This window comes from Typopeltis vanoorti, chromosome 7 (assembly GCF_054136105.1).
Source record: "Typopeltis vanoorti isolate ZY-2024b chromosome 7, IOZ_Tvanoo_1.0, whole genome shotgun sequence".
NCBI lineage: Eukaryota > Metazoa > Arthropoda > Arachnida > Uropygi > Thelyphonidae > Typopeltis > Typopeltis vanoorti.
In genome coordinates, this window is record NC_143555.1 from 58186639 (window position 1) to 58213758 (window position 27120).

Sequence of the window (27120 nt, forward strand, 5' to 3'; positions counted from 1 at the left end):
AGATGATCAATTTGCACAACGTTTTTGCTATCAACGCTTCGAACATATATAGGAAAGTGCACATAACACCACAGAATAGAAACGGCAAGGCCATGGGCATGCCCCAACTCATTGAACAACCAGTAACCGTATTCAAAATTAAGTGGATATTGAATACCACATTATTTCTTAGCCGAATAAGAAACTCAAAGATAGGAAATCTAATCTAAGAGTTTCATGCCGAATATAGAAAACTATATAAAGTTCAGCGAGACCAAGCGTAAGCCAACACCTGGTAGTGCAATGCCGGGAAACTCGTAGTAAAGGTGGAGTAAGCTTCAATCACTGTATTTAGTATTTTCCCATAATGTAATTAGATTAGATTTACTATCTTTGAGTTTCTTATTCGGCTAGGAAATAATGTGGTATTCAATATCCATTTAATTTTGAATATTTTACTTCGCCGAAGTGAAGCCTGTTGGTTCTTATTTCAGTAACCAGTAACCGTTTTGCTCAGTGACGAACTTATATGAACAAAAAAAAAAAAAAAAAAAAAGATTCAATCTCCCCTCCCTTCCTTTACAATAGTGTGCATGCTTTTAAAAATTATAATTCACTGTACTTAAAATAAAAGCGCCGGAAAAGTTTCATTTGAAATCAGAAAGTATTAAAACAGAGAATGTTTGCGTTTGGGCATTTCTTTTTGAAAATTCGTATTTTTTTTATCTTGCAAAAATGACAAGCAGATCAGAGAATACACACTTTGACATACGTAATAATATATACAGGATTAACTGCCTTATTATGAAATGTTTTAATAATTTCTGATGCCAAATGAAACGTTTCCAGCACTTTTATGTTAAGCACAGTGAATTATATATAATTTTCAAATGAGGGTACTCTCTTGTCAAGGGGAGAGAATCTTTGACTTTTCTAACAGCTTCCTCCATAAAATATTCCACTTTTGCTCTTGACTCCAGCCCATCAATACATTCTCTCGTGTGTGGGAGTGATATTAAGTAAATACGTAAAATAAACTCTCTAGTACGGAAATGTAGAACATACTATATTCCATTTTGATAAGCGTAGTCGCATTATTATTGCTGTTGTTAAATGGATATCTCCACAAATTCCAAAAACTTATCGCGGGAGACAAAAACTAGCCATTATTCACGCGACACCTATTACACTGCTCCTTAAACCGATTACCGACGAACTATTAACATCAGCTCAGGCGACTCATTTCACTCATTCAAGCCTCGTAGCAAATAAATAAATAAATAAAATAAAATAAATAAAAAAAAATCTAAATCTCACATCCTTGTTAATTACTTTTACAATTGTACTCAACTTCCATTGATGATATCCCCCCCCGTCATATACTGAAAAATTTCGCCATTTCCATTATATAAAACCCTTTTAGCAACTTGTATGTCTCTATATCTTTTCTCCTCCTCCTTCTATCTGTCAATTTTTGTAACCCACAAATCTTCAATCTCTCCTCATACAGAACATTCCACAATCCCGAAACCATCTTGGTATCTAACCGCCTCTAAATCCTCTCAACCACTTCCACGGCTCCAAGAAACCAAGGCGAGGGTTTCTTGGAGATGTGGAGTACAATAGTCTAGATATGGGCGTATCAGATCCTTATAAAGAGGAATAATAACTTTGTTGTCACAGATCAACATCTTTTTGAGCATCCAAATTTTCTGTATCATTTTACCAATTTTTGCTGTATGGTCTCTGAACTTTAGTTCTCTATCAACCATAACTCCTAAATTCCTGGTCCCATCAATTTCCAGGAGCGAATTCCATCAACACAATATACAGATTGAAACTTTTTTCAATCCAAAGTGATGACTTTACATTTTGCCACATTAAAAGAAACACCAATTGTCCCTTGCCCACAATATTAAATTCGAAGTCATCTTGCAGAATCGCTACATCGTTTTTATTTCCTGTTGCTCTTCCCAACTTAGCATCATCAGCAAACAACTGGATATCACTCTTCAAATTGTCTCTAATTTATGAATGAATGAATCGTATGTATTAAAATTATGTTCAAAAGTTTATATATCACTGTTTATGACAATGATATAACATAAATTAATGAGAGCTTAATAAAATGTGAACGATACAAATATTTATAAATGAAAATGTTCATTCGATTATTATTAACAACCGTAAGAATTAAACCAAGCAAGCATTAAGCATTTGACAATTAGTTAAAACAGCTTGACTCATATTTATTGCCTTTCTTATATGTTGACAGAAACAGCTTGTATATAATGGCTTTGAATGGCTAGCCGAAAATTATTTGAATTCCGTGCAAACAGTACTTTCCGTTGTTCAAAGTTTTTAATAGTCTGATCGACGGTTCAGGAGATTATCTCAACCTAAGAAAATACAAATACAGTACTGCAATTTGCAATTTGTAAAAAAACGAAATTGCAGTACTGCAATACTGCAACTTCGTTTAAAATCAGAAATATGCCTATAACATCATAAACAAATAGACGATCAGTTTAGCCACATCGCCACGTTGTAATAGGGTAACAATATCGTTTGTCTTAAACTTTTAAGTAAGCAAAACTGTATATAAATTCACAGTACCTGTGCTTTTCTTATAAAAACCTAAATAATTAACATATTCACAAACTAATACAGTCCGCTAAATTTTAAAATTATCTAACTGATCTTAAGAAGTAAACTTTTATCAAAACAGAAATTCCACTGCCGATGCATTTGCCCCCTGGCGGACCCATTTCTTTCATATATTATTGGAAATATTCAAAAAGAAAAATTTAAAAAAAAAATGAAAATAAAAAAATGAAATACGAAATTAAAAGCAAAACATATCTATAAATATATATTTTTAAAGACTGCAAACATGGAAAATTTAAGTAGTTGCCTATAAATTTATTGAAAATTAAACAATGTCAAATGCTATTACACTTCCTTCATAAATTGTGCACTGAGGAGTCTACGTTGGCAAATTTTATCAAAAGGATATGTGTAATAAGATAAAAAAAAAAAACTTTTGGATCCTAAAAGTTTCCTAAAACAAATACAAACTACAGCTGTTCACATGTCATTGTGCAAAGAACTGGTTTGCCTTTTGATGTTAACTAGCAGCTTTAGGGAGGAAAAAAATAAAGAAAAAACATATTTGCGAACGAGAGTTTCATGTTTTAGAAGGGCACCAAATTTCCAATGCAATAATTAATAAATAATTTCTAAATTGACAATACTAAGTTTTTTGACTTCTTAGATAATTTACGTAAAATTTAAGTAATTTACTGTTTAAACTATGCACGGTTAACTGATGAATAGAAATCTCAGGATGCAAACAATTTAGAAAAAAAGAATGTGTTTGCTACCATATGCAAGAAGGGATTGAATCATTAAGCAATAATGAACCAATCATTACTGCTTAATGATTGAATGAGGAGGAGGTGGAATTGTAATAATTACCACCCGTATTTTGATAAAAACTTAAAGGAATTTGGAACCGATTGTATTCTTCCCATTAGGCACGATTTTACAAAATAAATAAATAAATAAATAATGGAAATAAATACACTTAAATTTAGACTGTCATTCTGTTTGTATATTATAATGCTTATATTTGGATTATCTCGTGTTTTGACAAGCCTGTTTATTCAACATTTGTTTATTTAGATATCTTTTTTGCCAATTAATTTTACAACCTAAAATTGTTGTAGTTATTAAGAATATAACACTATTTGACATTCTCAATAAAAATTTGGTTTTATTGAGAACATTGGATTTTTAATTAATAATCCGATGTTCTCAAAAAAAATCAATTTCCCAAACGATTAGTTGTCATTAAGAGATTCATATATATACACCTTAAATAATGCATTATTACCAAAAAGAATGTTAATGAATATTTGTATCATGGAACTAGTCTACCTTACAAACTGCCGTGCTAGTTTCTTTTGTAAACGAGTACTTACTATGTTCGTAAAAAGAAAATGCCTTTAACAGCATTTAAATCCAATAATGACTGCATTTGAATGCGCCAAAGTGTGCCATTAATATATATAAATAGTTCTTTGAGTATTTTTGTGAAGGTTGAACAGATATTTATCATTCAGTTTGTTTTTAATAGGCAGTGAAATCTTTATCTGAGTTGACTTTGTGGTGAGAGGTACCAGATGACGGACTACCGACTGTTGAACTAGGATGGCTCTGGCACATTCCTGAAGAAACAGGAGAAGGAAATTCCACGGACCATTCAGTAAAATCACGTTCATTCATTTTGTTCATTGAAGAACACGGAGATGGTGATGATAACTGATATGGTGGTATAGCAGGATAATCAGGTTTCCCATAAGGAGATTGTTTTTGAATATGCTCGACGTTGATATGCTGGTTATCAATCAAATACTGGAGATAGGATGTTGCCTGCAATTAAAATAGCAGTTATTAATTATACATAGCCTTGTCGTGTTTTTTTTTTTTAAACAATAAAACTCTTTACTATTTTTGAAATACAGCTTCGAAGGAAAGTGAATTACATAAAAAGAGAACAATGTCCACAGAGATCCACCGGATGATTCTGAAAATAATCATTCCGAATAAATGGAGTTCCATCTATCCTGATTACAGATAATTAAATTTTACATTACCGATTCAGACAATACAGTTTCAAAAAGAAATGGGAAAGCTTTCTCGAGCAGACGATTCCTCCCCTCCCTTCCCAATAAAACCATTTATTCTTGGAGCTATAAATTCACAGAGCTCTCTCTCCCCACTTCCAATAATTTAAATTCCCCACTCCCAGAGGCCAGAGAACTAGAGAACAAAATCATTGTCGCTAACCTCTGAGGGAAAAAATTCATTGTTTTTGAGGAAGAAAAAGGCTCCGCAGTTATAAAATAACATTTCTTAACTTAAAAAAAGTTCTTAATTGTGTGCATAAGAACTGTATCCATACATAGCGTTTCGTGATATCAGAAAATGGGAAACACCATGCAGTAGGTTTTGAATGCTACCGATAAAATGGTAACTAAAACTCATATATGAATGAAAATGCATTTCTGAATATAAAAGTTTTCGAATGGTTTTGCAGTTTATCCATCAAGTGACGAGTATTCTGGACACGCTACAACTGAATCTGTGGCTAAGGTGTATGCATAGTTAAATCATAGAAGGTGTCAACGCTCCTTCACGCGTAATTCCAAAATGCAAAATATATGGCAATATTTTCACTCAAAAAATGCAGAAGGGAACTTTTCGAGATATGAAATTTGAAAACTGTTTCCAGTAGAATAAATGTTTTTATATAGAGTTTTTTTTGTTTTTATCGTTCTGTAGTCCAACGAGTTTTGCCGTTGGTTTACAGAACTTCGATCTGGGTACTCTTTTCTTGATAATATTTCTGGCAATCGTTTAGAACCATGCGACAAAATAAATCCATTTTATAGGATTTTATATGGGAGGCAATTTGGAATCCAATATATTTCATTGGATTTTCTAACAGATATTCCCATTTTAAATGTTTACCCTCAATATAGCTTAAAATAAAACGCATATATGCAACAGCAGCATTATGAATTCGACAGGACATTCTGGAGGTGAAAGGAAATCATCACCGAACCACTTACATCTATACAGGATAGTGTTAGCATATTTATATAATTAAAACGATCATAAATAATTCAAAAACCTCTGTCTCCATTCCTCATACTTATTCACAGCTTGCTCACATAACAGTGAGCACTATAACCTCTATCATGACAGATTTCTTGATATATGCATTTATTGGTTTCTATCGTTTATATAAAAAACTGTTGTAATACTACTAGAGGTATCAGAGAAACGAGAAAGTTTCATGTCCCTTTTCTAGCAGTCACGTTTATGAATCAGTGAACTCAAAAATTCTCATTTGTTATAATCCGATAGAAGTTAAGGCATGGAAAAGATATATGTTCAGTGAATTGGCTAAAACGTTTTAATAACGTTTTAGCCAATGGAAAGGAACGTAACAATGAAATAAATGGAAAGGAACGTAACCATAATTTCAAACAAACAATTAAAAGGGAAAAAAATAACTGATTATATGTAACTAAGAGATTTAATAGGGATCTAACATATTATTATTATTATTATTATTATTATTATTATTATTATTATTATTACGGGCAACTCCAAGGAGTCCTTAGACTCATCGAAGGAGGCCCTAACATCATGTCAAGAACAACTATTCAACATTCACACAGTAACTATCATACTTCGCCTTGAACTCATTCACAGTCATGGCACCCACAACAGACTCTCACAGCTTATTCAACTCATTCACCACTCTCCAAGTAAAAAAACTAGCTCTGAAACCCTTGCTAACCACACTCTTGCCCAGTTTCCATGGATGGCCCCTAGTCCTCCCACCGCCAGTCCTATTCTCAAAAATATCTTCTGTATTAATCCTATAGAAACCCTTCAGTAATTTGAATGTCTCAATCATATCATAACAAATTTCTGCAACCCACAAATCTTCAACCTGTTCTCATAAGGTTCATTCCATAGACCTGCTATCATCTTGGTCACTCGTCTCTAGATCTTTTCCACCTCCTCTCCGTCAAGAAGAACCTTGGCGCCCAAATCTGGGCATAATAATCTAGATGGGGTCTTATCAAGGCTCAATACAGAGGAACAATAACTTGCTTGTCTCAGCTCGTCAAAGTATTCTTCAGTAACCAAGTGATTTGATGAGCTGATTTAGCCACTTTTGCAATGTACTCCCTAAACTTCAACCCCTTATCCACCAACACTCCAAAATCCCAGGCCTCGTCAATCTCTGAAATACAGTTCCACCATGTGGCATACTGCTGCTAATCTTTCACCCCAAAATGCATAACCTTACATTTTGCCACATTAAATTGACATCCATTCTCCTTAGCCCAGTCCTCCAAACTATTCAAATCATCCTGCAAAATTTTGACATCTTGTGATTCATTATTGCTCTACCCAACTTTCCATCATCAGCAAACAAATGAACAGTTCCTCTCAGATCCTTTCCTATATCGTTAATGAACAAACTAAACAGTAGTGGTCCATGAACAGAACCCTGCAGCACATCACTAGTCACAGGCCGTCTTTTGGACTCTACTCCTGAATAAACTACTCTCTAATATCTCTCCATCAGCCACCCTCCTATCCATCCCCATATGCTGCAGTTTACTGATTAGAATTCGGTGTGGTATCCTGCCACAGGCCTTAGCAAGGTCCAGCGGAATCACTGTAAACCATTACTCATATCCAGTTCAGTCGTCACTGTGTTATAAAATGTGAGCAAGTTACTGAGGCATGATCTACCCTTCACAAAATATTGCTGTCCCCCATACACTATCCCATTTTCATCTATCCATTCCTGTATTTTCCTCATGACTACTTTCTCCAAAACCTTGACAACGATTCCTGATATGCTGATCGGTCGGTAATTTTTAACAGCAGTCTTTGAACCTCCTTTATGCAGTGGAACTATTTTCCCTCTCAGTTCTTTAGTTCTTTAGCCGCTTCACGTACAATTCTTTAGCCGCTTCACGTACAACACGAGCTGGTATACCATTCAATCCCACAGAAGTATTGACATCGAGGTTTTGTAATAGACTATTCACCTCCACTTCATTCACCATAATTCCTGTATAATCTATTGGTTCATTCATTCCTGCAATGTCACCACCTGAATGATATACTCTTGCAAAGTGCTCACTCAGTAATTCCACTATATCAACTGATTCGGTTACCTCCCTCCCATCAGCATTCTTTAAAATCATTCTGCCGTATAAATTTTTTCTTTTACTTGCAATATATCGAAAAAACTGTTTGGGATTCTCTCTAGCCTGCGTGGCTAATTTTCTTTCATAATCCGCTTTTGCTTTACTTACCACACTCGTTACCCTTCTGGCCTGCGTTTTATACCATTCTGCCTGCAGGTCACCTTTCTCATTAAATTCTCTCCACAGTTTTGTTTCTTTTTTTTTTTTTTTTGCAGCTCAAGCTTAATGGTGTTATTCATCCATTTAATCCCTACTTGATTTACTATCCGGACTCTAGGTATACAGTCAGCCATTGCCTCTTGCAAACACTCCTTAACCACCTCCCATGCACTATCAACATCCAGCTCTTGCAGTTTTACATGACATGGTACTGAACCAAGCAATCTCCTAAGCTTGTTATACTTACCAGCTCAGTAATTTCACATGTACCCTGTCTTAATTGAAAATTCCACACATTTAGCCACCTTCCAGGCCAAGACCCTATGATCACTCTCACCAATTGGTGGCAATGTGGTCATATTCATTTCAGCCAAATTCTCAGATGCAATTACTAGGTCAAGCACTCTCTGACCCCTAGTATTTTCTATTACATGGTGTCGCAGATAGTTATCCCTTAATAACTGCATAAAATCCAATTCCTTCCTCCCATGTGTCCTCTCCTCCTTCCAATCAATGTTACCATAGTTGAAATCCCCTATAATAATTACTCTCCTTCCACTCATTGCTTCTATTCGCTAATGCATACTATCTCCACCATCTATTCCATCACCTTTGTCTATAGCAGCACCCCACTGTATATTTTGTTCTGCTAGTCACAATCTCACACCAAATAGCCTCAAATGTGCTCTTTTCTCTATCCTGTAGTTCTACTTATATTCTCCTTGGCTGCAGTTCATCAGCTATCATCAATAACACTCCTCCTCCCATTTTATTCTCTCTGTCCCATCCTGAACACACTATACCCCTCACATTCTATCCTACTAGCTATATCATCTTCTGTCAGCCATGTTTCACTAATGCCAATAACCTGTGGCCTGGAAGAGCAAACCAAGGTAAAAAATTCTTCCTTTTTGTTTCCTAATACTCCTGGCATTTGTACACATGAGATGCAGAAGCCAGTTAGTCCCACCCATATTCTGATGCCTTATACTAACTATCCCATTCTGATTTTGCCCTTCGTACTTGCTCGGGTATATTATACACATTCATAAACTCAACTGCCTCCTTAAAGTCTGCATATCCACTCCCCCCTCCCCTTAATAAATCTAGTTTCCCTGATTCTGCACATCCACTTCCACTTCATTCAACAACACTTTTTCCAGTCTGCACACACCAAATCCATTCAGATGCAAACCATCCATCTATATAAATCCTTTCAGTCATCAAACTCACTCCACACGTCCACAAACTCCACACCACTCCTCCTGCATAACCTGCGCATAGAGTCATTTGCAATTATGGCCCTCCTTCTCAACTATTCTCTGTCATACCATGGCAACAGACTCACTACCTTAACTATCTCACTCTTTTCTTTTGCTACCTCTAGTAATTCTTTCAGGTCCTCTCTCATAGCAAATTTATCACCTTTTAAATCATTTGTTCCTGCGACTACTATCATTTCTTTCACCTTCTGCTTTCGCGCTCTGATAGACTCGCTTACATCCTTAATTTTCGCATCTTGTAAGTACGATTTTAACAAACTCTCGTCTATTACACCTCTTACTAAAGAATCACCGTACAACATGCGCTCCTTCATTTTTCTTACACTCCGATCATACTCTTGTTTTTCTTATCATATATTTGCCTTTTATTAGGTGATGCGCTCGGTAAACAATTTTCCAAACGCTCGAGCTGCCGCTTCGCAGTATGTATCACTCCACGCAAGTGAGATTACGACACCGTGTGATCTCACTCATTGAAACTCACTCTTCATTTTTTTCATCCGTTAAACCATTCTCTCGCTCTGTATTTTTACCTTCACTCTCACTTTCAACACCACTCTCAAAGCTATCTGGTACTACATCGCAAATTCCTATCATATCACTATTTTCTACATTCTGACTTTCAACATCGACATCAATCTTGCGACCTGAGACACACTTCAAATCCTCACTTTTCTTACACTTTCGGCACACATTCACCCCACTATCATGATCGAACCAAACTCCAAACGTTCTCCGCAAAGCGTACATCTCGCAGACATTACGCTGAACAAACTCCTTTAGGGTAAAATTTTTGAACAAAGATGGCGATTTGGACACCGTTGTTTTTCTTCTCATCGGTGCCATATGCACGCTATCTATCGCATCTTATCAAAATACTAATTAAATAATGCAGAAAACACACATAAATCACACAGACACACTAAGTTACCAAAAGTAAACAATACTACATAAGATTCAAGCAATATTGCCAATTTTTACTCAAAATAACACTTATCTTTTCAGGAGCTCTCTACAAACACTACACGCCATGTAGCCTCTATGTTTTAGCTGACATATTTATATATGTCAGTGAATGTTGGCTTCTTTTTCAATATCGCAGAATCAAAACAGTATGCAAACCTCTACACAGAGTATCTACTCAGGAAGGTAGATACTCTACACAGAGTATCTACCTTCCTGAGATAAGTCAAGGATCGCCAGGATCCTCTCTCTGTCAGTATGGGCAGGGCCGGATTTAGACTTGCTGAGGTCCTAAGCTATACAAAACCCAGAGGCCCCAACTGTTTTAAATTACATCAGCTGGTCTTTTTGTTTTTTTATTTGAGGCCCTGGCAGATTGCGAGGCCATAAGCTGTAGCTTTTTTGGCTTATACGTAAATCCGGCATTGAGTGTGGGACTCGTTATTTCAGAAAGATAGGACGGACTTGTCTGAAAATAGAACATAAAGGTACATTAGGAACGGACAATCAAAAACGGGCTATCACAACATGCCTTGGAGAAAGACCCCACTTCATGGTGGAAGAAAGCCAGGCTACATCACAAATCTTAGTTTAAATCAGAGAGGTTGTTCTGGAAGCGGTACAAGTTCTACAACTGTAACAGAACCGACAGTATGATCTTGCATAGATTTTGGCCCTGCCCATGATAATTAATAACAAGAATCACCGCAAAGAGCGCCACTGTCGCCCTCCGTTCACGTGATCGTCCAGGTTAACCAGGCCATTTTGTTCTGCGTCTTCGGAACGTATGAACAGTTAATGTGCTCCTCATAATGCTAGCTTGAGCTTGCGAAACGTCGGCTAGTAAATAATGTTTAGAATTTATTTATTTGTATTTCAGTGTCTAAGTAGTTTTCTGTTCCGGAAGCTTCGACTTGAACACAAGAATGTAGATTATCGGTAACACGTTTTGTGTTACTATGAAAATCTACATTCCTATGAAATTATCCTGAAATAAAATATATATATATATATTTTAAAATAAATAGTCTAGTGATACTATACAAGTTTTAATACATCAAGGTTCACATCGTATAGAAATTCTTATGTTATTAATTTTTTTTAAAAATCATGCTACTAACACTTTTTTTCCCTTAAACATGCCAAACAAGTGTTAGATTACTTAGAAGATAAATACATCTCGGTCACTGATATTGATTCACAAAGAGCATATTCTATGCCATAAATATACTACTCTGAAATATAGCTCAAGATCAACTATGTTTCATACACACCTTATCACTCTTAAAGGGATTACCATGATGATACAGCAGCATTATGGAATAGAATAGTTGAAGCGAAAATTTCGGATGCATTTCAAGATAATACTCATTGAGCTCTCATCACTCCGAAGTGATAAACAATATTGAACTGAACATCCTTTTCACTTACCTTCAATTCCAGTCAATTCAGATCAATCTGCAAGTGCTGCATGTCGATTGCATTCGTGATTATCCTGCCTATCTATGCATTACCATCATCATCAAACTGCTATATGTCAAATCCTTCTCAATGTTATTAATGTAAAGACTGAATAAGAGTGGATAGTTTTTTTGGGGGGAGGGGGCAAATTCGAGTTTCTTGGGGAAAACATTGACATATCTGTGTGAGATCGCCTAAATCATTCATCTTGAAAGCAAATATAAAGATTATTTGTGACCCGAATGAGGTTCGAATTTAGGTCATTCTAACCGAAAGGCAGATATAGTTTGATCGTCTTGGGGACTAAAATAAAACTGCAAGGGAGAAAAGTTATCGTATTCAAATTAATTGACAATAAACTATAAAAATTTGATTTGTTAACATCATAAAGTAACACTGGATTACATGCAGCTAAATATTCAAGTGATCTCTTTAATTTTTGACCTAACAGAATCGCAGTCTTGATAATTTTTCAATTGCTAGAAATACATAATAACATTTTGTTGTAATGATAACGCAAACATCCAAAATAATAACTTTACAAGTACCCAACCTTAAATGCAGCAATAATATCGTATTTCAAATAAGTGCTTGATAGTTCTTTACCAATCGCTAACATTATTTTAATTAACTCGAAATGCTACTACTCTGCAAGCTAAACCGTTACTACAATATTTACATTCCTTCTACAAAGGAATGTAAATATTTCATTTTGTATTCTTGCTTCTGAAATAATTCAATAAAAATTTTAAAAAATAATAATTCAATTTGTATTTTTGCTTCTGAAAGTACTTTGTCATTTCCTCCGTCCCCCCTCATTTTTATTTTCTTCACTAGTACCTCACTCCTTACGAACAGTCGGATGTGTTGAGGGGACGCTTGAAAACTTTGTTATGATACATTATGCAAATAGTAAAATAAAATATCCAAAGATGGAGTGTGAAACACATCATCTACCATATATAACTTAAGTGTCTATATTGAGAATCCTAAAAATAATATAATTATGAAATTTGATTAATTTATAACTAATACAAAAATAAATACAAAATCAATACATTTCTAGAAAGTATCTTTCTGTAACTGAGGGACAAGTCAATTACAGAAATGCTTGCTTTCGTTTTTGTATGGTATTTTTCACTTGTCAACAGTTGCTTGCTGTTCTGAGTTTCGATTCCCGATGATTTTCCGATCTTCACCCTAAGCCTCTTAGATCCATGGTCAATGGTTCTTCTCCATGTAGTTCTTGGTCTTCCTCTTTTCCGTCTTCTGCTGGGTGACTAATTCATAATTCTCAATGGTCATCGCTCTTATCTCATTCTCTGGACGTGCCCATACCGTTTTAAGACATGTGCCTCTATCCTCCACATCTATCCTTCACAGCTCTTCAACTTTCATCTATTCACTACTTCTGCTTATTTATTCTGTCTAATTTACAGAAATAAACTCTCTAAAATAGAACATATACAACTGTACACTATCGTTTTTGCACAAATAATTGTCAAAAAAAAAAAAAAAAACAGCTAACGCCTTTTTATTCCCGTATACGGGGAGTAGGCGAGGCCATTTAGCCCTATCTGTATATTCTAGTAATCTGTACTGCATTATCCACAATGATCCTGTGAGTGTATTATGACTGATCGGGAAAAAAATCTTAGGAAAACGACATCTCATTGCCTCAACATGACAAAGAAGAGATTGAGTTATATGAAGCCGCAGAAGTGAAAACAATTTCTTGATTTTATTTTCTAGTCAACTACTACGATAACTTGAAACCTATCTATTTGTTGAAGTTATTTAAGTTGAAAGCAGCCAAGGTTTTAAGCTATGAAAAATGTTAACATAATGCTTGGATGACATAATAATAATGTTAAACAATTCTTATGTTTTCTTATATCAATAATTCTTAAATAAACAATTCTTATATTCTAATGAACAATATCACAGTCATGAATATTTCTTGCTTATAAAGGAATGAGTCAACAGGAAATAAATTTCTGATGAACTATGTATAGATTAATTTCTTATATTGTTTATGTATTTCATCAAGTTATTTTATTTATTCGGCGAGCAAGTTCTAGGTGTCATAATTTTAAGATTATTAATCTTATTATCATCATCAGACCTCCATGGAGTCAAATGACACATCGTGGGAGGTTCCACAAATGTTGCTAAACTGTTTTCCAGTTTATATTAATTAATATTAATTCAAATTAATATTTATAAAAATTAATAATTTAATTAATAATTTATATTAATTCACATTAATATTAATAATTCATTTTACTGTATTTGTGAAATATTCTTCTCACGTCTCCATAATTTTATGTTATTTACACTTACGCCTGCAGTTTGTTATTTGTTATGTGCTATTACGATATGTGAAAACACTAGAATGCAAATATGACATCACTCTTCCTGTTTCAGTTATTATTAGCACTACCTTGGTTTAATTTATTTTGGGGGAAAAAAAATGTTATTACATTGGATAGCAGAGTCGAGAATACATTTCAAGATGAACACTCGATAGAAGTGCTTGTTTATCGTTTATATATATATATATATATATATATATATATATATATATATATATATATATATATATATATATATATATATATATATATATATATATATATATATATATATATATATATATTATCATTATTATTAAAAAAAAAAAATAAGCTAACGCCTTTTTATTCCCGTATATACGGGAGTAGGCGAGGCCATTTAGCCCTATCTAACTTTTGGAGACTGAGTGGGCAGTTCAATCTCCACTGGTACCCAATCAGAGACAGATGGCCCAAGGCTATCACTTTATTATTATTATTATTATTATTATTATTATATACAGCAGGCGCTGTGTAGGCAAACGATGCACGTACGCTGTATCGCTGCTCCTAGTTTTATAGGTTTAAAGTGTTATTTAACTCATGTTTCTAACTTGAAAGTGCTACTATTTAATTCTACTAGTCACGCTGAAGACAGGGACGTTCAAATTACAAAAATCAGATAAGTAAGATTCAAATTTTCAGTGTTGGAAGTTCATAGAGTGTACTGCAGTCACCAGTCAACGAAGAACAAAGGACGTCGCCATTTTAAAATTCGCACTATAGTCGCTAACGGGAAGAAAGGCTAAAGGTCACCAAGACAGCGAAGTTCAAGCAAAATGAGCTGTAACAAATGCAATAAGCCATTAAGCGATGAAGGGGACGGGCCGCATTCTTCCGGATGTAACAAAAACAACACTTCCATTGTTCAGGGATCTCAGAAAGCACGTGGAAAGCAAAAGGAGCCGTGAAACGGACCGAATGGCGATGTCAACAGTGCCGTGAGAAAACGAAAAACAAAGACCAGACACCAAAGAAAAGTAACGACACACATTAAGGAGCCGCTTCCAGATCCTAAAATTACAGATAACTTTGATTCATTTAAACTCATGGTGAAAGACTTATATTAAATGCACACATAGAACATATTAACAAAAATTTTAGGAGTATGAACATTACATACAGTTCAATAACGAGACCTCTGAAAAAATGTTAGGAACCGTGCGAGAAATAAAGACGTAATTAACGGTAGCGATAGAAACGCAAGAAACACTCTAATGCGAAAATCAAGAATTGCTGAAAGAAGTAAACACATTCAAGTGTCAAATGGAACACATGCTACAAAAATAAAGAAAAAAAAGAACTTTAAATTGAGGGAATAACGAAAGAAAATACTGAAGACTTAAGCAACATAATGCAACCGATCGGCAGCAAAATTGGAATTCAGATCGCAACCACAGATATCACCTATATCAACCGAGGCCCACAAAAAAATAAAGAGAGACCGCCACAAATCATCGCTCGTTTTACCAACAGAAATCTGAGAGACTCCATTCTTACAGAAAGCAAGAAAACAAGGCCAACAACAACGATACTAACTGATAAGAAACTCCCAACACCAATCTATATAATGGAACACTGCACTCCATACTTCAAAAATCTTCTATACCAAGCAAGGAAGACAAAAACAGAGAAAAACTACAAGTTCCTGTGGACAAAGAATTCCCAGATATTTTTGAGAAAGAATGAAAACACTCGAGTATATACATAATTACAAGTGAATACGACTTACACAGCCTACCAATATAAAACACTAACTTTTCACATTCTTAAGAATAAGATTAGAACTCATTTAAAAACTATATAATGGAGATCTCAAACATAGGCGAGCATATCCAGTCAGACAACATAAACTTCAAGGTCTTTGACTTTTTGAAGAAATGGTCAGACAACATTTCCACCAACACCAACTTCACTATCATACACACAAACATAAGAAGTATAAAAAAACACTGGCTTACATTGATAACACAGCTCAATTATACCATGATAAACATAGATGCGCTAATATTGACCGAAGTTGCAATAAACGACAACAGAAATTTACGCATACAACATAAATAATTATCAAACCTACAACTTATGTAGACCAACCAAAAGAGGAGGTGGCATTGTGGCATTTATCAAAGAAAAATACAATGTGACAGAAAAACAAACTCACTTCGAACATGCGGAAACACTAATTTTGGAAATCAAAAATAGCCACAATAGTATCAAATACACAATAAACAAAAAATACAGACCCCCCAGATAATAATCCACTCAGTTTTCTTCACGAGTTAGAAACATGGCTAAGCGGCATCGAACCAAGTACAACACACAGGCTCATCCTAATAGGAGACATTAACATAAATACTCTTGACAACGCTTCTTCAACCACTAACACATATCTTGATATACTAAGTCAGTACAACATAAACCCTACCATTAACTCCCGAAAAAGAGAAGAAATACTCAATAACTCACTAACGCAATCATGCATTGATCATATCAACATACAGGCTCCCATCCATACATCATCAGTAATTAACATAAAAATCGCCGATCACTACTTTGTCTTAACTTCGTTTTATTACGTTTCCTACCCCCCCCCCCTCCCACCACTACAAAAGTCGATAAAACTCGATCATACTAAAGAGCATTGTCGATAACCAAGTAAAAAATACAGACTGGAATTCCCTATTTAAAATAAACGATCCTGTAACATTATACGAGAATTTTCAACTAAAGTTCACAGAAATATACAAAAAAGCAACAAAACCTACACAAACGAGGCGACAAACAGACAACAATCCATGGATAAATGGCGACATACTAAATACAATTACTGTAAAAGAAAATCTATGGAAAAAACTTAAAAAGTCACCCAGTAATACACATTTACAAACCTTATACAAAAACACAAGAAATAAACTAACAACAAAAATTCGTAGGGCAAAAAGACGCTACTACTTCCAAAAAATTCATGAAATATAACGACAACATTAAGCAAACATGGGCTACACTCAACGAATTAGTAACCCGAAAAAAAAAAAAAAACTTCAGCACAAGATTTTATTGCAAAAAGCTTCGGTCAGGACACAAACCATGAGGAACTAGCATACTCATTCAACCATGTTTTCACAAACAACATCACACAACTCAAAAAAGACAAACTACCAACGATCAACAAAAAATTACCAACACAAAGTCAACAACAAACGGTGTATTTTCCACACATAACAAAACAGGAACTGAAAGAAGCAATCTTACAACTAAAACCAAAGACCACTTCAGGAATAGACAAAATAAGACTTACAGACCTTATAACACACTTTGAACAAATAAATGCAATACTTTTGAAACTCATGAACATAATATTCGCAGAACTACAGACCAAAAACTACACTACCAGTCATTTCAAAAATTGTACAAAAAATAACACATACCAGACTACAGAACTATTTACAGAAGTACAACATCATCTCACAAAACCAATACCGCTTTCAGAAAACAAAAAGCACCATTATTTTATTAGAAGACATCGCCGACAATAAACAAAGCTCTCGACAAAAACAAGTACGCCGTCCTTACACTGTTTGCCATAACCAAAGCATTTGACACACTTGAACATGACATACTACTCACTAAACTATACTCAGTAGGTATAAGAGGAACACTGCATACATGGTTCAAGAACTACCTCTCAAACAGAACACAAGTAACAAAAATAGGTACATATCACAGTCGGAGTTTACAAGTAAAACACGGTGTACCTCAAGATGCCATATTATCACCCACTCTATTCAACATATACATTAACGATGTTCATAACATGTCCATAAGAAGTCAAATATTTCAGTACGCAGATGACACTGCACTACTAGCAATCCACACAGACATTAACACAGCTCTCTGCAAAGCACAACAAGACCTAAACGAAATCACAACATACTTCCACCAAAACGTAATTCTAATCAACGGCACCAAAACACAGATGTTGATAATACACAACCCAAGAATCATACGTCCCGCATTACTATCGATACATTGTCACACATACCGCTGCATTAACAACAAAAATACCTGCCAATGTTCCGAAATCAAACCTGTAACACACGCAAAATACTTCGGTCTCTATATAGATTTCCAGCTTAAATGGACAAAACATATAGAATACCTATAGAATACCTACACACCAAACTCCGGATCATCGCAGCAAAACTCTTCCAAGTTAAAGACATTATTCCACCCAACATAAAAAAACTCCTATATCACGGTATCTGCGAATCCCTACTCAGATACGGAATAAAGTCTATGCAAATACATCAAACAGCCACCTAACAAAATTAGAAACACTACACGAGAAAATCGTGTCAACAGTGATCTGGACACCTTACACGCAACAACCAATATCCGACAAGCACATGGCGATACACAGAATTCTGAACATTAAAAACCTGAAACACTACATGACATTAACAAGGAATTACTTCAACATCACCTATCGAAACAACAGAGATACATATCATATAACACGACCTACAACAACTCTCTACATACCCACACCCTTCAACAACTCATACGGTTCTTTTGTGAGATTACATTAGATACCCACGCAATTCAACAACCTACTAAGAAAGTTAAAACACGTAGATAACTACAGAACATTAAAACACGAACTCTGGAAAATATACCAACAAAGTTAAGAAACCATTAACACTAATATACACATCACAAATCACTAGCATCCAATGCCTTCATCCCATACATAAACAGTAGCAACAACACATATAATGAAGGCTAAATCCCACTCTCTTCATAAAAGCTAACCCAAGCTTCGAAGTAGGTGGGATTAACTTGCCTCACTCATCTACAAGTAATCCTTATAAGCAAATACAGAAATTTGCATGTATAATCACTCTTTCTCAAACTTTAAAAAAAAAAAAATAAAATAAATAAATAAATAAAAAATCAGCTAAAGCCTTTTTATTCTCGTATACGGGAGTAAGCGAGGCCATTTAGCCCTATCTAACTTTTGGAGACTGAGTGGGCAGTTCAATCTCCACTGGTACCCAATCAGAGAGAGATGGCCCAAGGCTATCACTAATTAAGCGGTACGCAGTGAAGAGAGACGGCTCAAATGTGCCGCCATCTCGTGGTCCCTAACCCTAACACAATATATTTAATGTCTGAAATAATGTGGGTTCTACGGTCGATTTTCTTGAGTTTCCAGGACGAAAAACCCGAGTTTCAGGGAGGAAAAACCTGCTTGCCCGTGCCAGAGATCGAGTAACTCGGGAACCGGTCGAAAAAAGGTTTAGAAAAATTTCCTCTAGTCGCCGACTAAACTCGAAACCAAATCTTCCTTCGTACGGCCAAGCGCGGCGGTGTGCAAACGCCACATCCGCTGAGTTACACAGGCTCATAAAAATAAAATAAAATAAAAAATAAAAAATTATACAAAAAATTCTGTATAATCTTCATTGTTAATATTAGAAGAACATGTGTTGTAAATACATAATATAAAGGCAAAAAAGTATTATAAAAAAAATTTTAATTGAAATCCAATGTAGGAATTGCAGCACTTAGTGCTGAACTCTGTAAAATTATAAGGTGCAATGTCACACAAGATGTTCATTGTAAATATAAATATTTTAGCAATCAATAAATATTTTAGCATAAAAAAGTATTATTATTATTATTATTATTATTATTATTATTATTATTATTATTATTATTATTATTATTATTATTATTTCACAATCAAAGAAATTAATATTGTTATGTTTTGAAAATCAAGCTAGAGGTAAATGCGAGTACCATAAAAATTTCGGATGCATTTTTGTTGTGTTGGGTTAAACCTGTAATTAAAGTTTTAAAGATTTAATCGATCATTATTTGTTCAATATTCGACTTGCACTGTTATTAAGTTAAATATTGAGTATTTGCAAAATCATTATATCTACCGTAATTTTCGCGAGGCAATTCTGGAAAGCTTGCCTAGCAAGGAGCAGGGTTATCATCCAAGTTTTTTGAATGCCAAATAATGTAAACAGCAAAATGTTATGTATATAAAAGTATAAATAAAAACACGCTGTATTTACTTATATATGTATATATATATATTTAAAGTTGTTAAGAGATAACCACTCGAGACAGCATGTAATCGAAGGGACAAGAGGTTCGAGAGTATTGGATCTGGTCAATAACATCGGAACATATCAATAACCAATTTAATTACACTGTCTTCACTTGGGAAAAGCGATCATGTTGTCTTGACCTGGGAGATTGTAAGAAGTGCTGAATATTACGTTAAGAATGGGTATGTGTGGAATTAGAAGGGCTGGTGATTATGACAAACTGAGAAGTCAGCTTTCAGCAATGCTATAGCATGAGAATTTGAAGGGTAGAGATGTTGATGATGCGTGGTGGTCAAAGAGTGTTCAATGAAAGCAATATCAGGACTGTATTCTCAGAGTCAGGAGGAGAAATTAAGAAATCTTTTTGGGAAGTTTATGATTTTATTTGTCTTAGTGGTTGAAGAACCACGGTCTGGGATATTTATATTAATGTCACCTATTAGGATAAGCCTACCAATACTGTCGTGTGATTGTTGATGTCATTTAGCTATGTTTTAATTCTTGAAGGACGCCGAGTGGGTTTGTATTTGGGGTATTTAGACATGGCCAAGGGAGATAGATGATTCTTTATGATATTAAATGATTCAATAATGATTTTTTAAATTCATATTTGAAAACATATAAGCAGATTATGCTTACAGACACGTTTCCCCGTGATATACAAATAATATTCATTTGCAGCTGTGCAATTAATAGCATATTAGACTTTTTATGTGAGTCTCATCCATGAAATATTGAAAACATATTGCACATTTCGGTACCTCAGTGAGCTCAGACTTAGATAATATACAAATTCTGCTAGAAAAAGAAAAAAGAAAAAAACACCGATTTTTTCAAGCCACTTCGGTCTCTTCCAACAAACACAACACAGTTGGCGGCAAAACTGCCTACCATCTAAAGATATTCACAAATACAGTAACTATGTTGTCTACAGTGGTGATTCGAACTCAGCGCCTCTTATTGGTTAGAGAGCGGCAACATTATTCACTCAGCCAACCAGGCTGACACTGTTCAGATAATTCAATTGCATACAATGAAAAATGCTTAATCCTAAAGCAATTCTATTTCAAAATGGTTTCCTTTATTAATGTTCTTAAATTTGAACCTCAGGAAAAGCCTACTATCTTAGATTAGTTTTCATAGTTTAGGGGGGGAAATAATAAAAGCTTAAAGATTAAATAAAAATGTAATCTGTAGAAACAGAGTAATTCTTTGACATGCAAAGTACAAAGAAGCGTTTAATATTTTTTTATATAATGTTGTACAAATCTGGAGTTCCTTTCACTTTCTCTCTTTCTCTCTCTCTCGGGTCGATCCACATTGCTGGTTCCTCCATTACATCACTGCGCGCAAATTTGTAAAGAAAATAAGATAAAGCTTCGATACCATTGTCAGTCAATTACTCAATTTGTTATTTATCAGTGAACTGTGGTGAAAATGGAAATCGAAAAGACAGACATGAAAATGCCGAAGTGGCATTACGAAATACAAAACACGTATTTCGTGTAGGAAGGAAAAGGAAGTATAATTTAGGGGTGCAATATTCTTCAAGAGAATTCATGTCATATAAAAGATTACGACCTCCTTTTTGTAATTTTTGTTTTAATAATAACCCAGTCAATATACTATATAAACATGTAATATTAATTTTCAAATTATTGGTGTAATTTAAGATTTTATGTTTCTAAATATCAAATGTTAGACAATAACTTCAAGCTTTAAAAAACTTACATCCATTCTTTCTGTATGGATCTCTTTTGCTCGTCGGATGACATAAATCATCAGCGGTAACTAGAAGTCATAAAGTAAATAATAAACATTCCATAAAGAAATGAATTCCTGCACAAAAACGAAATATAATTCTTCATAATATGTTATATCCTTTTAATTTATCGGTCATACACACGTTAATCAATAATTATACTATTATTCTCCAAAAGTAGTATGTTTAATAGATAAAATGCCAGTATTCCAGAACAATTCTAAGAGAGCACAACTCATGATTTCCACACATTCTTCAAACAATCCTTTCCTCATACCTGAATAAATAAATAACAATCCTAGATACATTCACTTGTAACACACCAGTTCATCTTTTTAAATATATATATATATATATATATATATTACTGCTGATCTAGAAAATAATAACTCCTTACCTTTCTTGGATGTTATGCTTACACGATGCTCTGAAAGATTAAAAATCTCTATGTACAGAAAACCTAATGCATACCAATAGATATCTGCATAATCTTTCTCATCATTTTCCACCACAAAAACTTGGAACTATATCTACCTTAGGACACAGAGCACGTTCTCTCTTAAATGATCAAGATGAACTACAAAAAGAAATAAATCACCTCACTCTTATTTTTAAACAAAATGGATACTCTGAAAAAACAATTAAGAAATTTCTTTTGGATCCTCCTAGGCAGTGCACAACAGAGACTATTAATTTTAAAGGTAGCATCTCCATTCCATACATTAGCACAGTCTCTAGGAAAATAGCTAAAGTCCTTAAAAAATATAATATCCGGACCTTCTTCACCACACTTCCAAAAATCCGTTCTCTAATCAGCCATCCAAAACCTACTCATCACAACCTTAAATACCCTGGAGTATATAAATTGTGGTGCGATTACAATATCCCATACTTTGGTCAAACTAACAAATCTATTGAACAACGAATAGAAGAGCATAAGAGAGACATCTCTTACAAAAGATCTCATGCAACTGCGTTATCCAGTCATGTTCTCTTTTCAAATAATCCTAATGATGACCAACAAAGCCACTCTGTCTGCTGGAATAGATCAGAAAATATCTTTCGCTGTGATGATGAGTTTGAAAGGAAAATCGTAGAATCAAGGGAAATCCTACTGAACCCGGTCCACTTAAACAACAATTTAAGTTATAACATCCCAGATAGCCATGCTGCAGTTATTCAATATTGGCGTTCACGTGAACCTGCACGCACAATTGCAACAAACAATGGCACGCCAGTTGGAACAACTTGAAAAAAATACAACGTTTTTTATGTATCGATTATGTGAGGCAATTTATACCTGTAATTTCCAGTTTGTTTAGATAATTCAATGTTTATTAGTATTCCTTTATAAATACCTGAAGAAGGCTGCTATATGCCGAAACTAGTAGTATTTATCATTAAAATCTTTATATGTTATCTCGGTTTTATAGTCATTAAATCTATATTTTTTTCAAATATATATATATATATATATAAATGAAACCAAGTCAGATGGCATTATCTTAAGGTGGTGGAAGAGCTTCATTCCTGGAAACCAGAGTTTTTCTCCGTAACACACACACACACACACACACACACACACACACACACACACACACACACACACACACACACACACACACACACACACACACACACACACACACACACACACACACACACACACACACACACACACACACACACACACACACACACACACACACACACACACACACACACAAAGCACGCGTGCCAGAGAACATATGGAATTAATACACATAATTTCTGGGACATAATAGTCTCTGATTGCTTTGGCTAATTCCGACCAATACTTTACTTTTTCTAATACCATTTCTTTTGTTGCGAATAAAACAACAGTTTACGAATTAGTGATCTTTTCGACAACAACGTCTTTTTTTTTTTTTAATTCAGAAGTTAATTTATAATGCAAGATAATGCAATGTATAAATAAAATATATTTAAAATTATAAGATAAATGCGTGGCTTCATAGTAATTTCCATGACACTAGATCGACAACAGTCCGGTGTGTTCTTGGGCATGGCCAAAGCATTCGAAAAGATCTAGCACTACGGTCTTATTTACAAATTATTCCAAGTAATATTCCCAATACTCTCCTCTTACTCATCAAGTTCTATTTCAAGTACCACAAATTCAGAATAAAAGGATATCAAATCTACAGTAAGAAGAATTAAATTATTCAGATGATACAATCATTACAGCAGGATCACTTCGTCCTGAACTAGTCAACAAGAAACTCCAAATTGCAACTGACGAACTCAAAAAGTAGTTAATCAAGTGGAGAATTTACATCAATCCGGAAAAAAAGCTCTGCAGTACTCTCACCAGAAGACGAGCAAATTCGATAGAAACTGTACACATGTTTGGAAAACCTATAAATTTGCAAACCTCCGCCAAATACTTGGGAGTACAATTAAATAAAGGCCCACACTTCAGGATGCACACAGATTACATTACACAAAAGCCAATCAGACTATTGCCCAACTCTACTCCCCCCCCCCCTTGAACAGAAATAGCCTAAATATGAACAACAAGGTTCTGATTTACAAAACAGTGATACGATCTCTCCTAACCTACGCCTCACCACTGAAAGCAATAGCAAGAAGCTACAAATTATCCAAAATAAATGCCTATGGATGGCACTGAATGCTCCCTGGTTCGTCAGGGATAGCCAGCTGCATTGCGATGACAAAATACCAGACATACAATCTTCCCTAAAATCTACTGTTGAAAAGTTTTTTACATCCACCAGAACCAACTAATCCGTCAAGCTGTCAATTATAGCCATGGAGACTACGCTAAATAGAGAAAACCGAAATCCATTCTAGCAGACACCATTAGCAACCGCTAGCTCACAAGGAGTGCCCACCCAACTCACAACCGCCAATACAAATGCAGGGATTAAGAGTCAAAAACTCAGTCCATCCATCAATGAAATTAACAGCTAACAATGCTGTTAAAAATTATGGGGCGAAAGAACTGTTTTGGTATGACCGTCTTCAGAAATATAGAGTTTAGTGGTGTGTCCTATATAGGACACACCACTATATCGGTAAGCTTGTGGTGTTCTGGTTGGTTTGGGAGCTTACTGTGCATATTTACATAGTGATATTCTGAACCTATGGTTCAGAATACCAACAAGATTAGATGCCTTCTTTAAAACTGTAGAATGGGATAATACAATCTGTCATGGGATCAGATAGCATGTGATTGGGGACCATGCAAAAGAAAGAAAGAAAATCGTACCCAGCTTACTAGTATGATGAAATCTTATATGGTTGATCGAGACATCCAACTGAGCGTAGTATGAAAGACAATACAAAGAAACCAAACAATCGGTCGCTATAGGTAAACTGGAACATGGTTAAGGTGACCTCTGCTTTATCATTATTTCAGTAAGAATTGCAACAATGAGGAAATCGACGAATTTATCAAATTAATTTATCAAACGAGTTGCAGCAGTTCCCTCAATATAAAATGAGTAAGGAAATGATATCATAAATATCATAAACAAACAAGGAAATGACAGGCTGTCATAAAAAAGGTGTTTTCGTAATGTAATCCTTGTATATGATACCATTGGTTATCATATCGCTGAATGTGGAGCTTTTTTTGGCATATATGCGTAGACAATTTTGGATTGATAAAATTTTCACTCTAAATGATCCAACTGAAACATCTACGCTTATCGCTCAGAATCATTTTGCCAATAACAACTTCTAAGTATAGCGAATAATTGTAATTATAATTATAGCGCGATGAAGATTTTTTTGTTGTTGTTATGATTGTGCTTTATTGACAAAACTATATATCATTTTATATAGTTTTCTCACAAAGCACACACATTAAGAAATCTTATTAAGTGATGATAATTTTATAAATATCAGACCACTATGTAAAAAAATTTTAGCTCGTTTATGGCTTAATGGTCTCTAGGCAATTTGTTTTGTCTATGTTGCCAATTGCAACCTAAAACTGAAATCATCTTACACATTTTGATATAATCCTAATCAGCAGATTTCATTAAATTCCATCCGGCTTGTGCAGAATTATGAATATTATTTCGAATAGCTATGCAAAATTTTATTAATAAAAATGATCCTTTTGAAACCAAAATAGAACCACATAGTTATCTTGCTTACATTCTAAATACCGAAGTTAATCAAATTCCATCAGCCTAAGCGGCGTTATTGTAATATAAACACGGTTTGTTCCTTTGTATCCATGCAAATGGTCTGATTCAAACAAAAACCGAATGACTTTCGATAAATTTTTGTAAAGATTCCAAAACAGCAGATATCAGCAAAATCCGTCCTGCCAGAAGAGTCCCGAAATAATATTCGTCGTCTGTACGGACAGAAGGACGAACATATAACATATATATATAACTTGCAGACTGACACATGCACAAAAACGAGCTAACAGATGTTTGCGTATTGTAAGGAATACATGTATAAGACATGCATGCATATTAGCTATAATTTGAATACAAAATTTTATGTCTGTTGAGTTTTAAGTAGCATGCTAATTATATATCATTATTTAAATTAAGGGGATATTAAATCCCACATTGTTTTAAAACCGAATAAGAAACTCAAAGATTGGAATCAGAGTTTCATGCCGAATATAGAAAACTGTAATATCGGCGATTACTAGCGTGAGCTAATGCAAATAGTCCTAGCACGTAGTACAAACTCGAGCAACTCGCAGCAAAGGTGGTAAAGTTCTGATCACTATTCTTGATATTTTCTATAATGTAAAAACACATTTCCTAAGAAATGTATGCTGTTATTACATTATAGTGGGAGGTCACTACCCAGACCGGTTTCAGCCTTATGAATATGTAAAGCCGTCTCTAAAAATTCGGACGATCCCTAGGCCACTCAATTGTGGGCGAAAGACCGTCCATCTCAGCGTTGGCTCCACTCAGTGATGGCCTTCCACCCACCACCACCAAGCAGAACCGCTCATTCACCGGCATTCACGAGTTGCCTTACCGCGGACTACTTAGAAAACATAGGCGCCGCCTAAGCGTCTATATATTCGCTTTCTATTAGTCAATTTTGATAAGGTTTCAATGACCTGACAGCCGTTTAGAACTAGTTGGTTCTCCTCAGAGACCAGGCAAAAACTCTTGTTCAGTACTAAGGAACTTGAAATGTCGG

General features: G+C 34.7%; 1 protein-coding gene across 2 annotated transcripts in view; it reads right to left on the minus strand.

Moving 5' to 3' along the window:
- Positions 1–2743: 2743 nt before the first annotated feature.
- LOC150104701 (uncharacterized) overlaps positions 2744–27120 on the minus strand; it is a 51651-nt gene continuing 27274 nt past the window's right edge. For both annotated transcript variants that reach the window (XM_090395886.1, XM_090395887.1), the window contains exons 6-7: positions 21900–21959; positions 2744–4413 (exon numbers count right to left, since the gene is read on the minus strand). In XM_090395886.1, the coding sequence (XP_090252012.1) occupies positions 4111–4413; positions 21900–21959 (363 nt within the window). In that variant the 3' untranslated portion in view covers positions 2744–4110. The remainder of the gene's footprint in view (positions 4414–21899; positions 21960–27120) is intronic.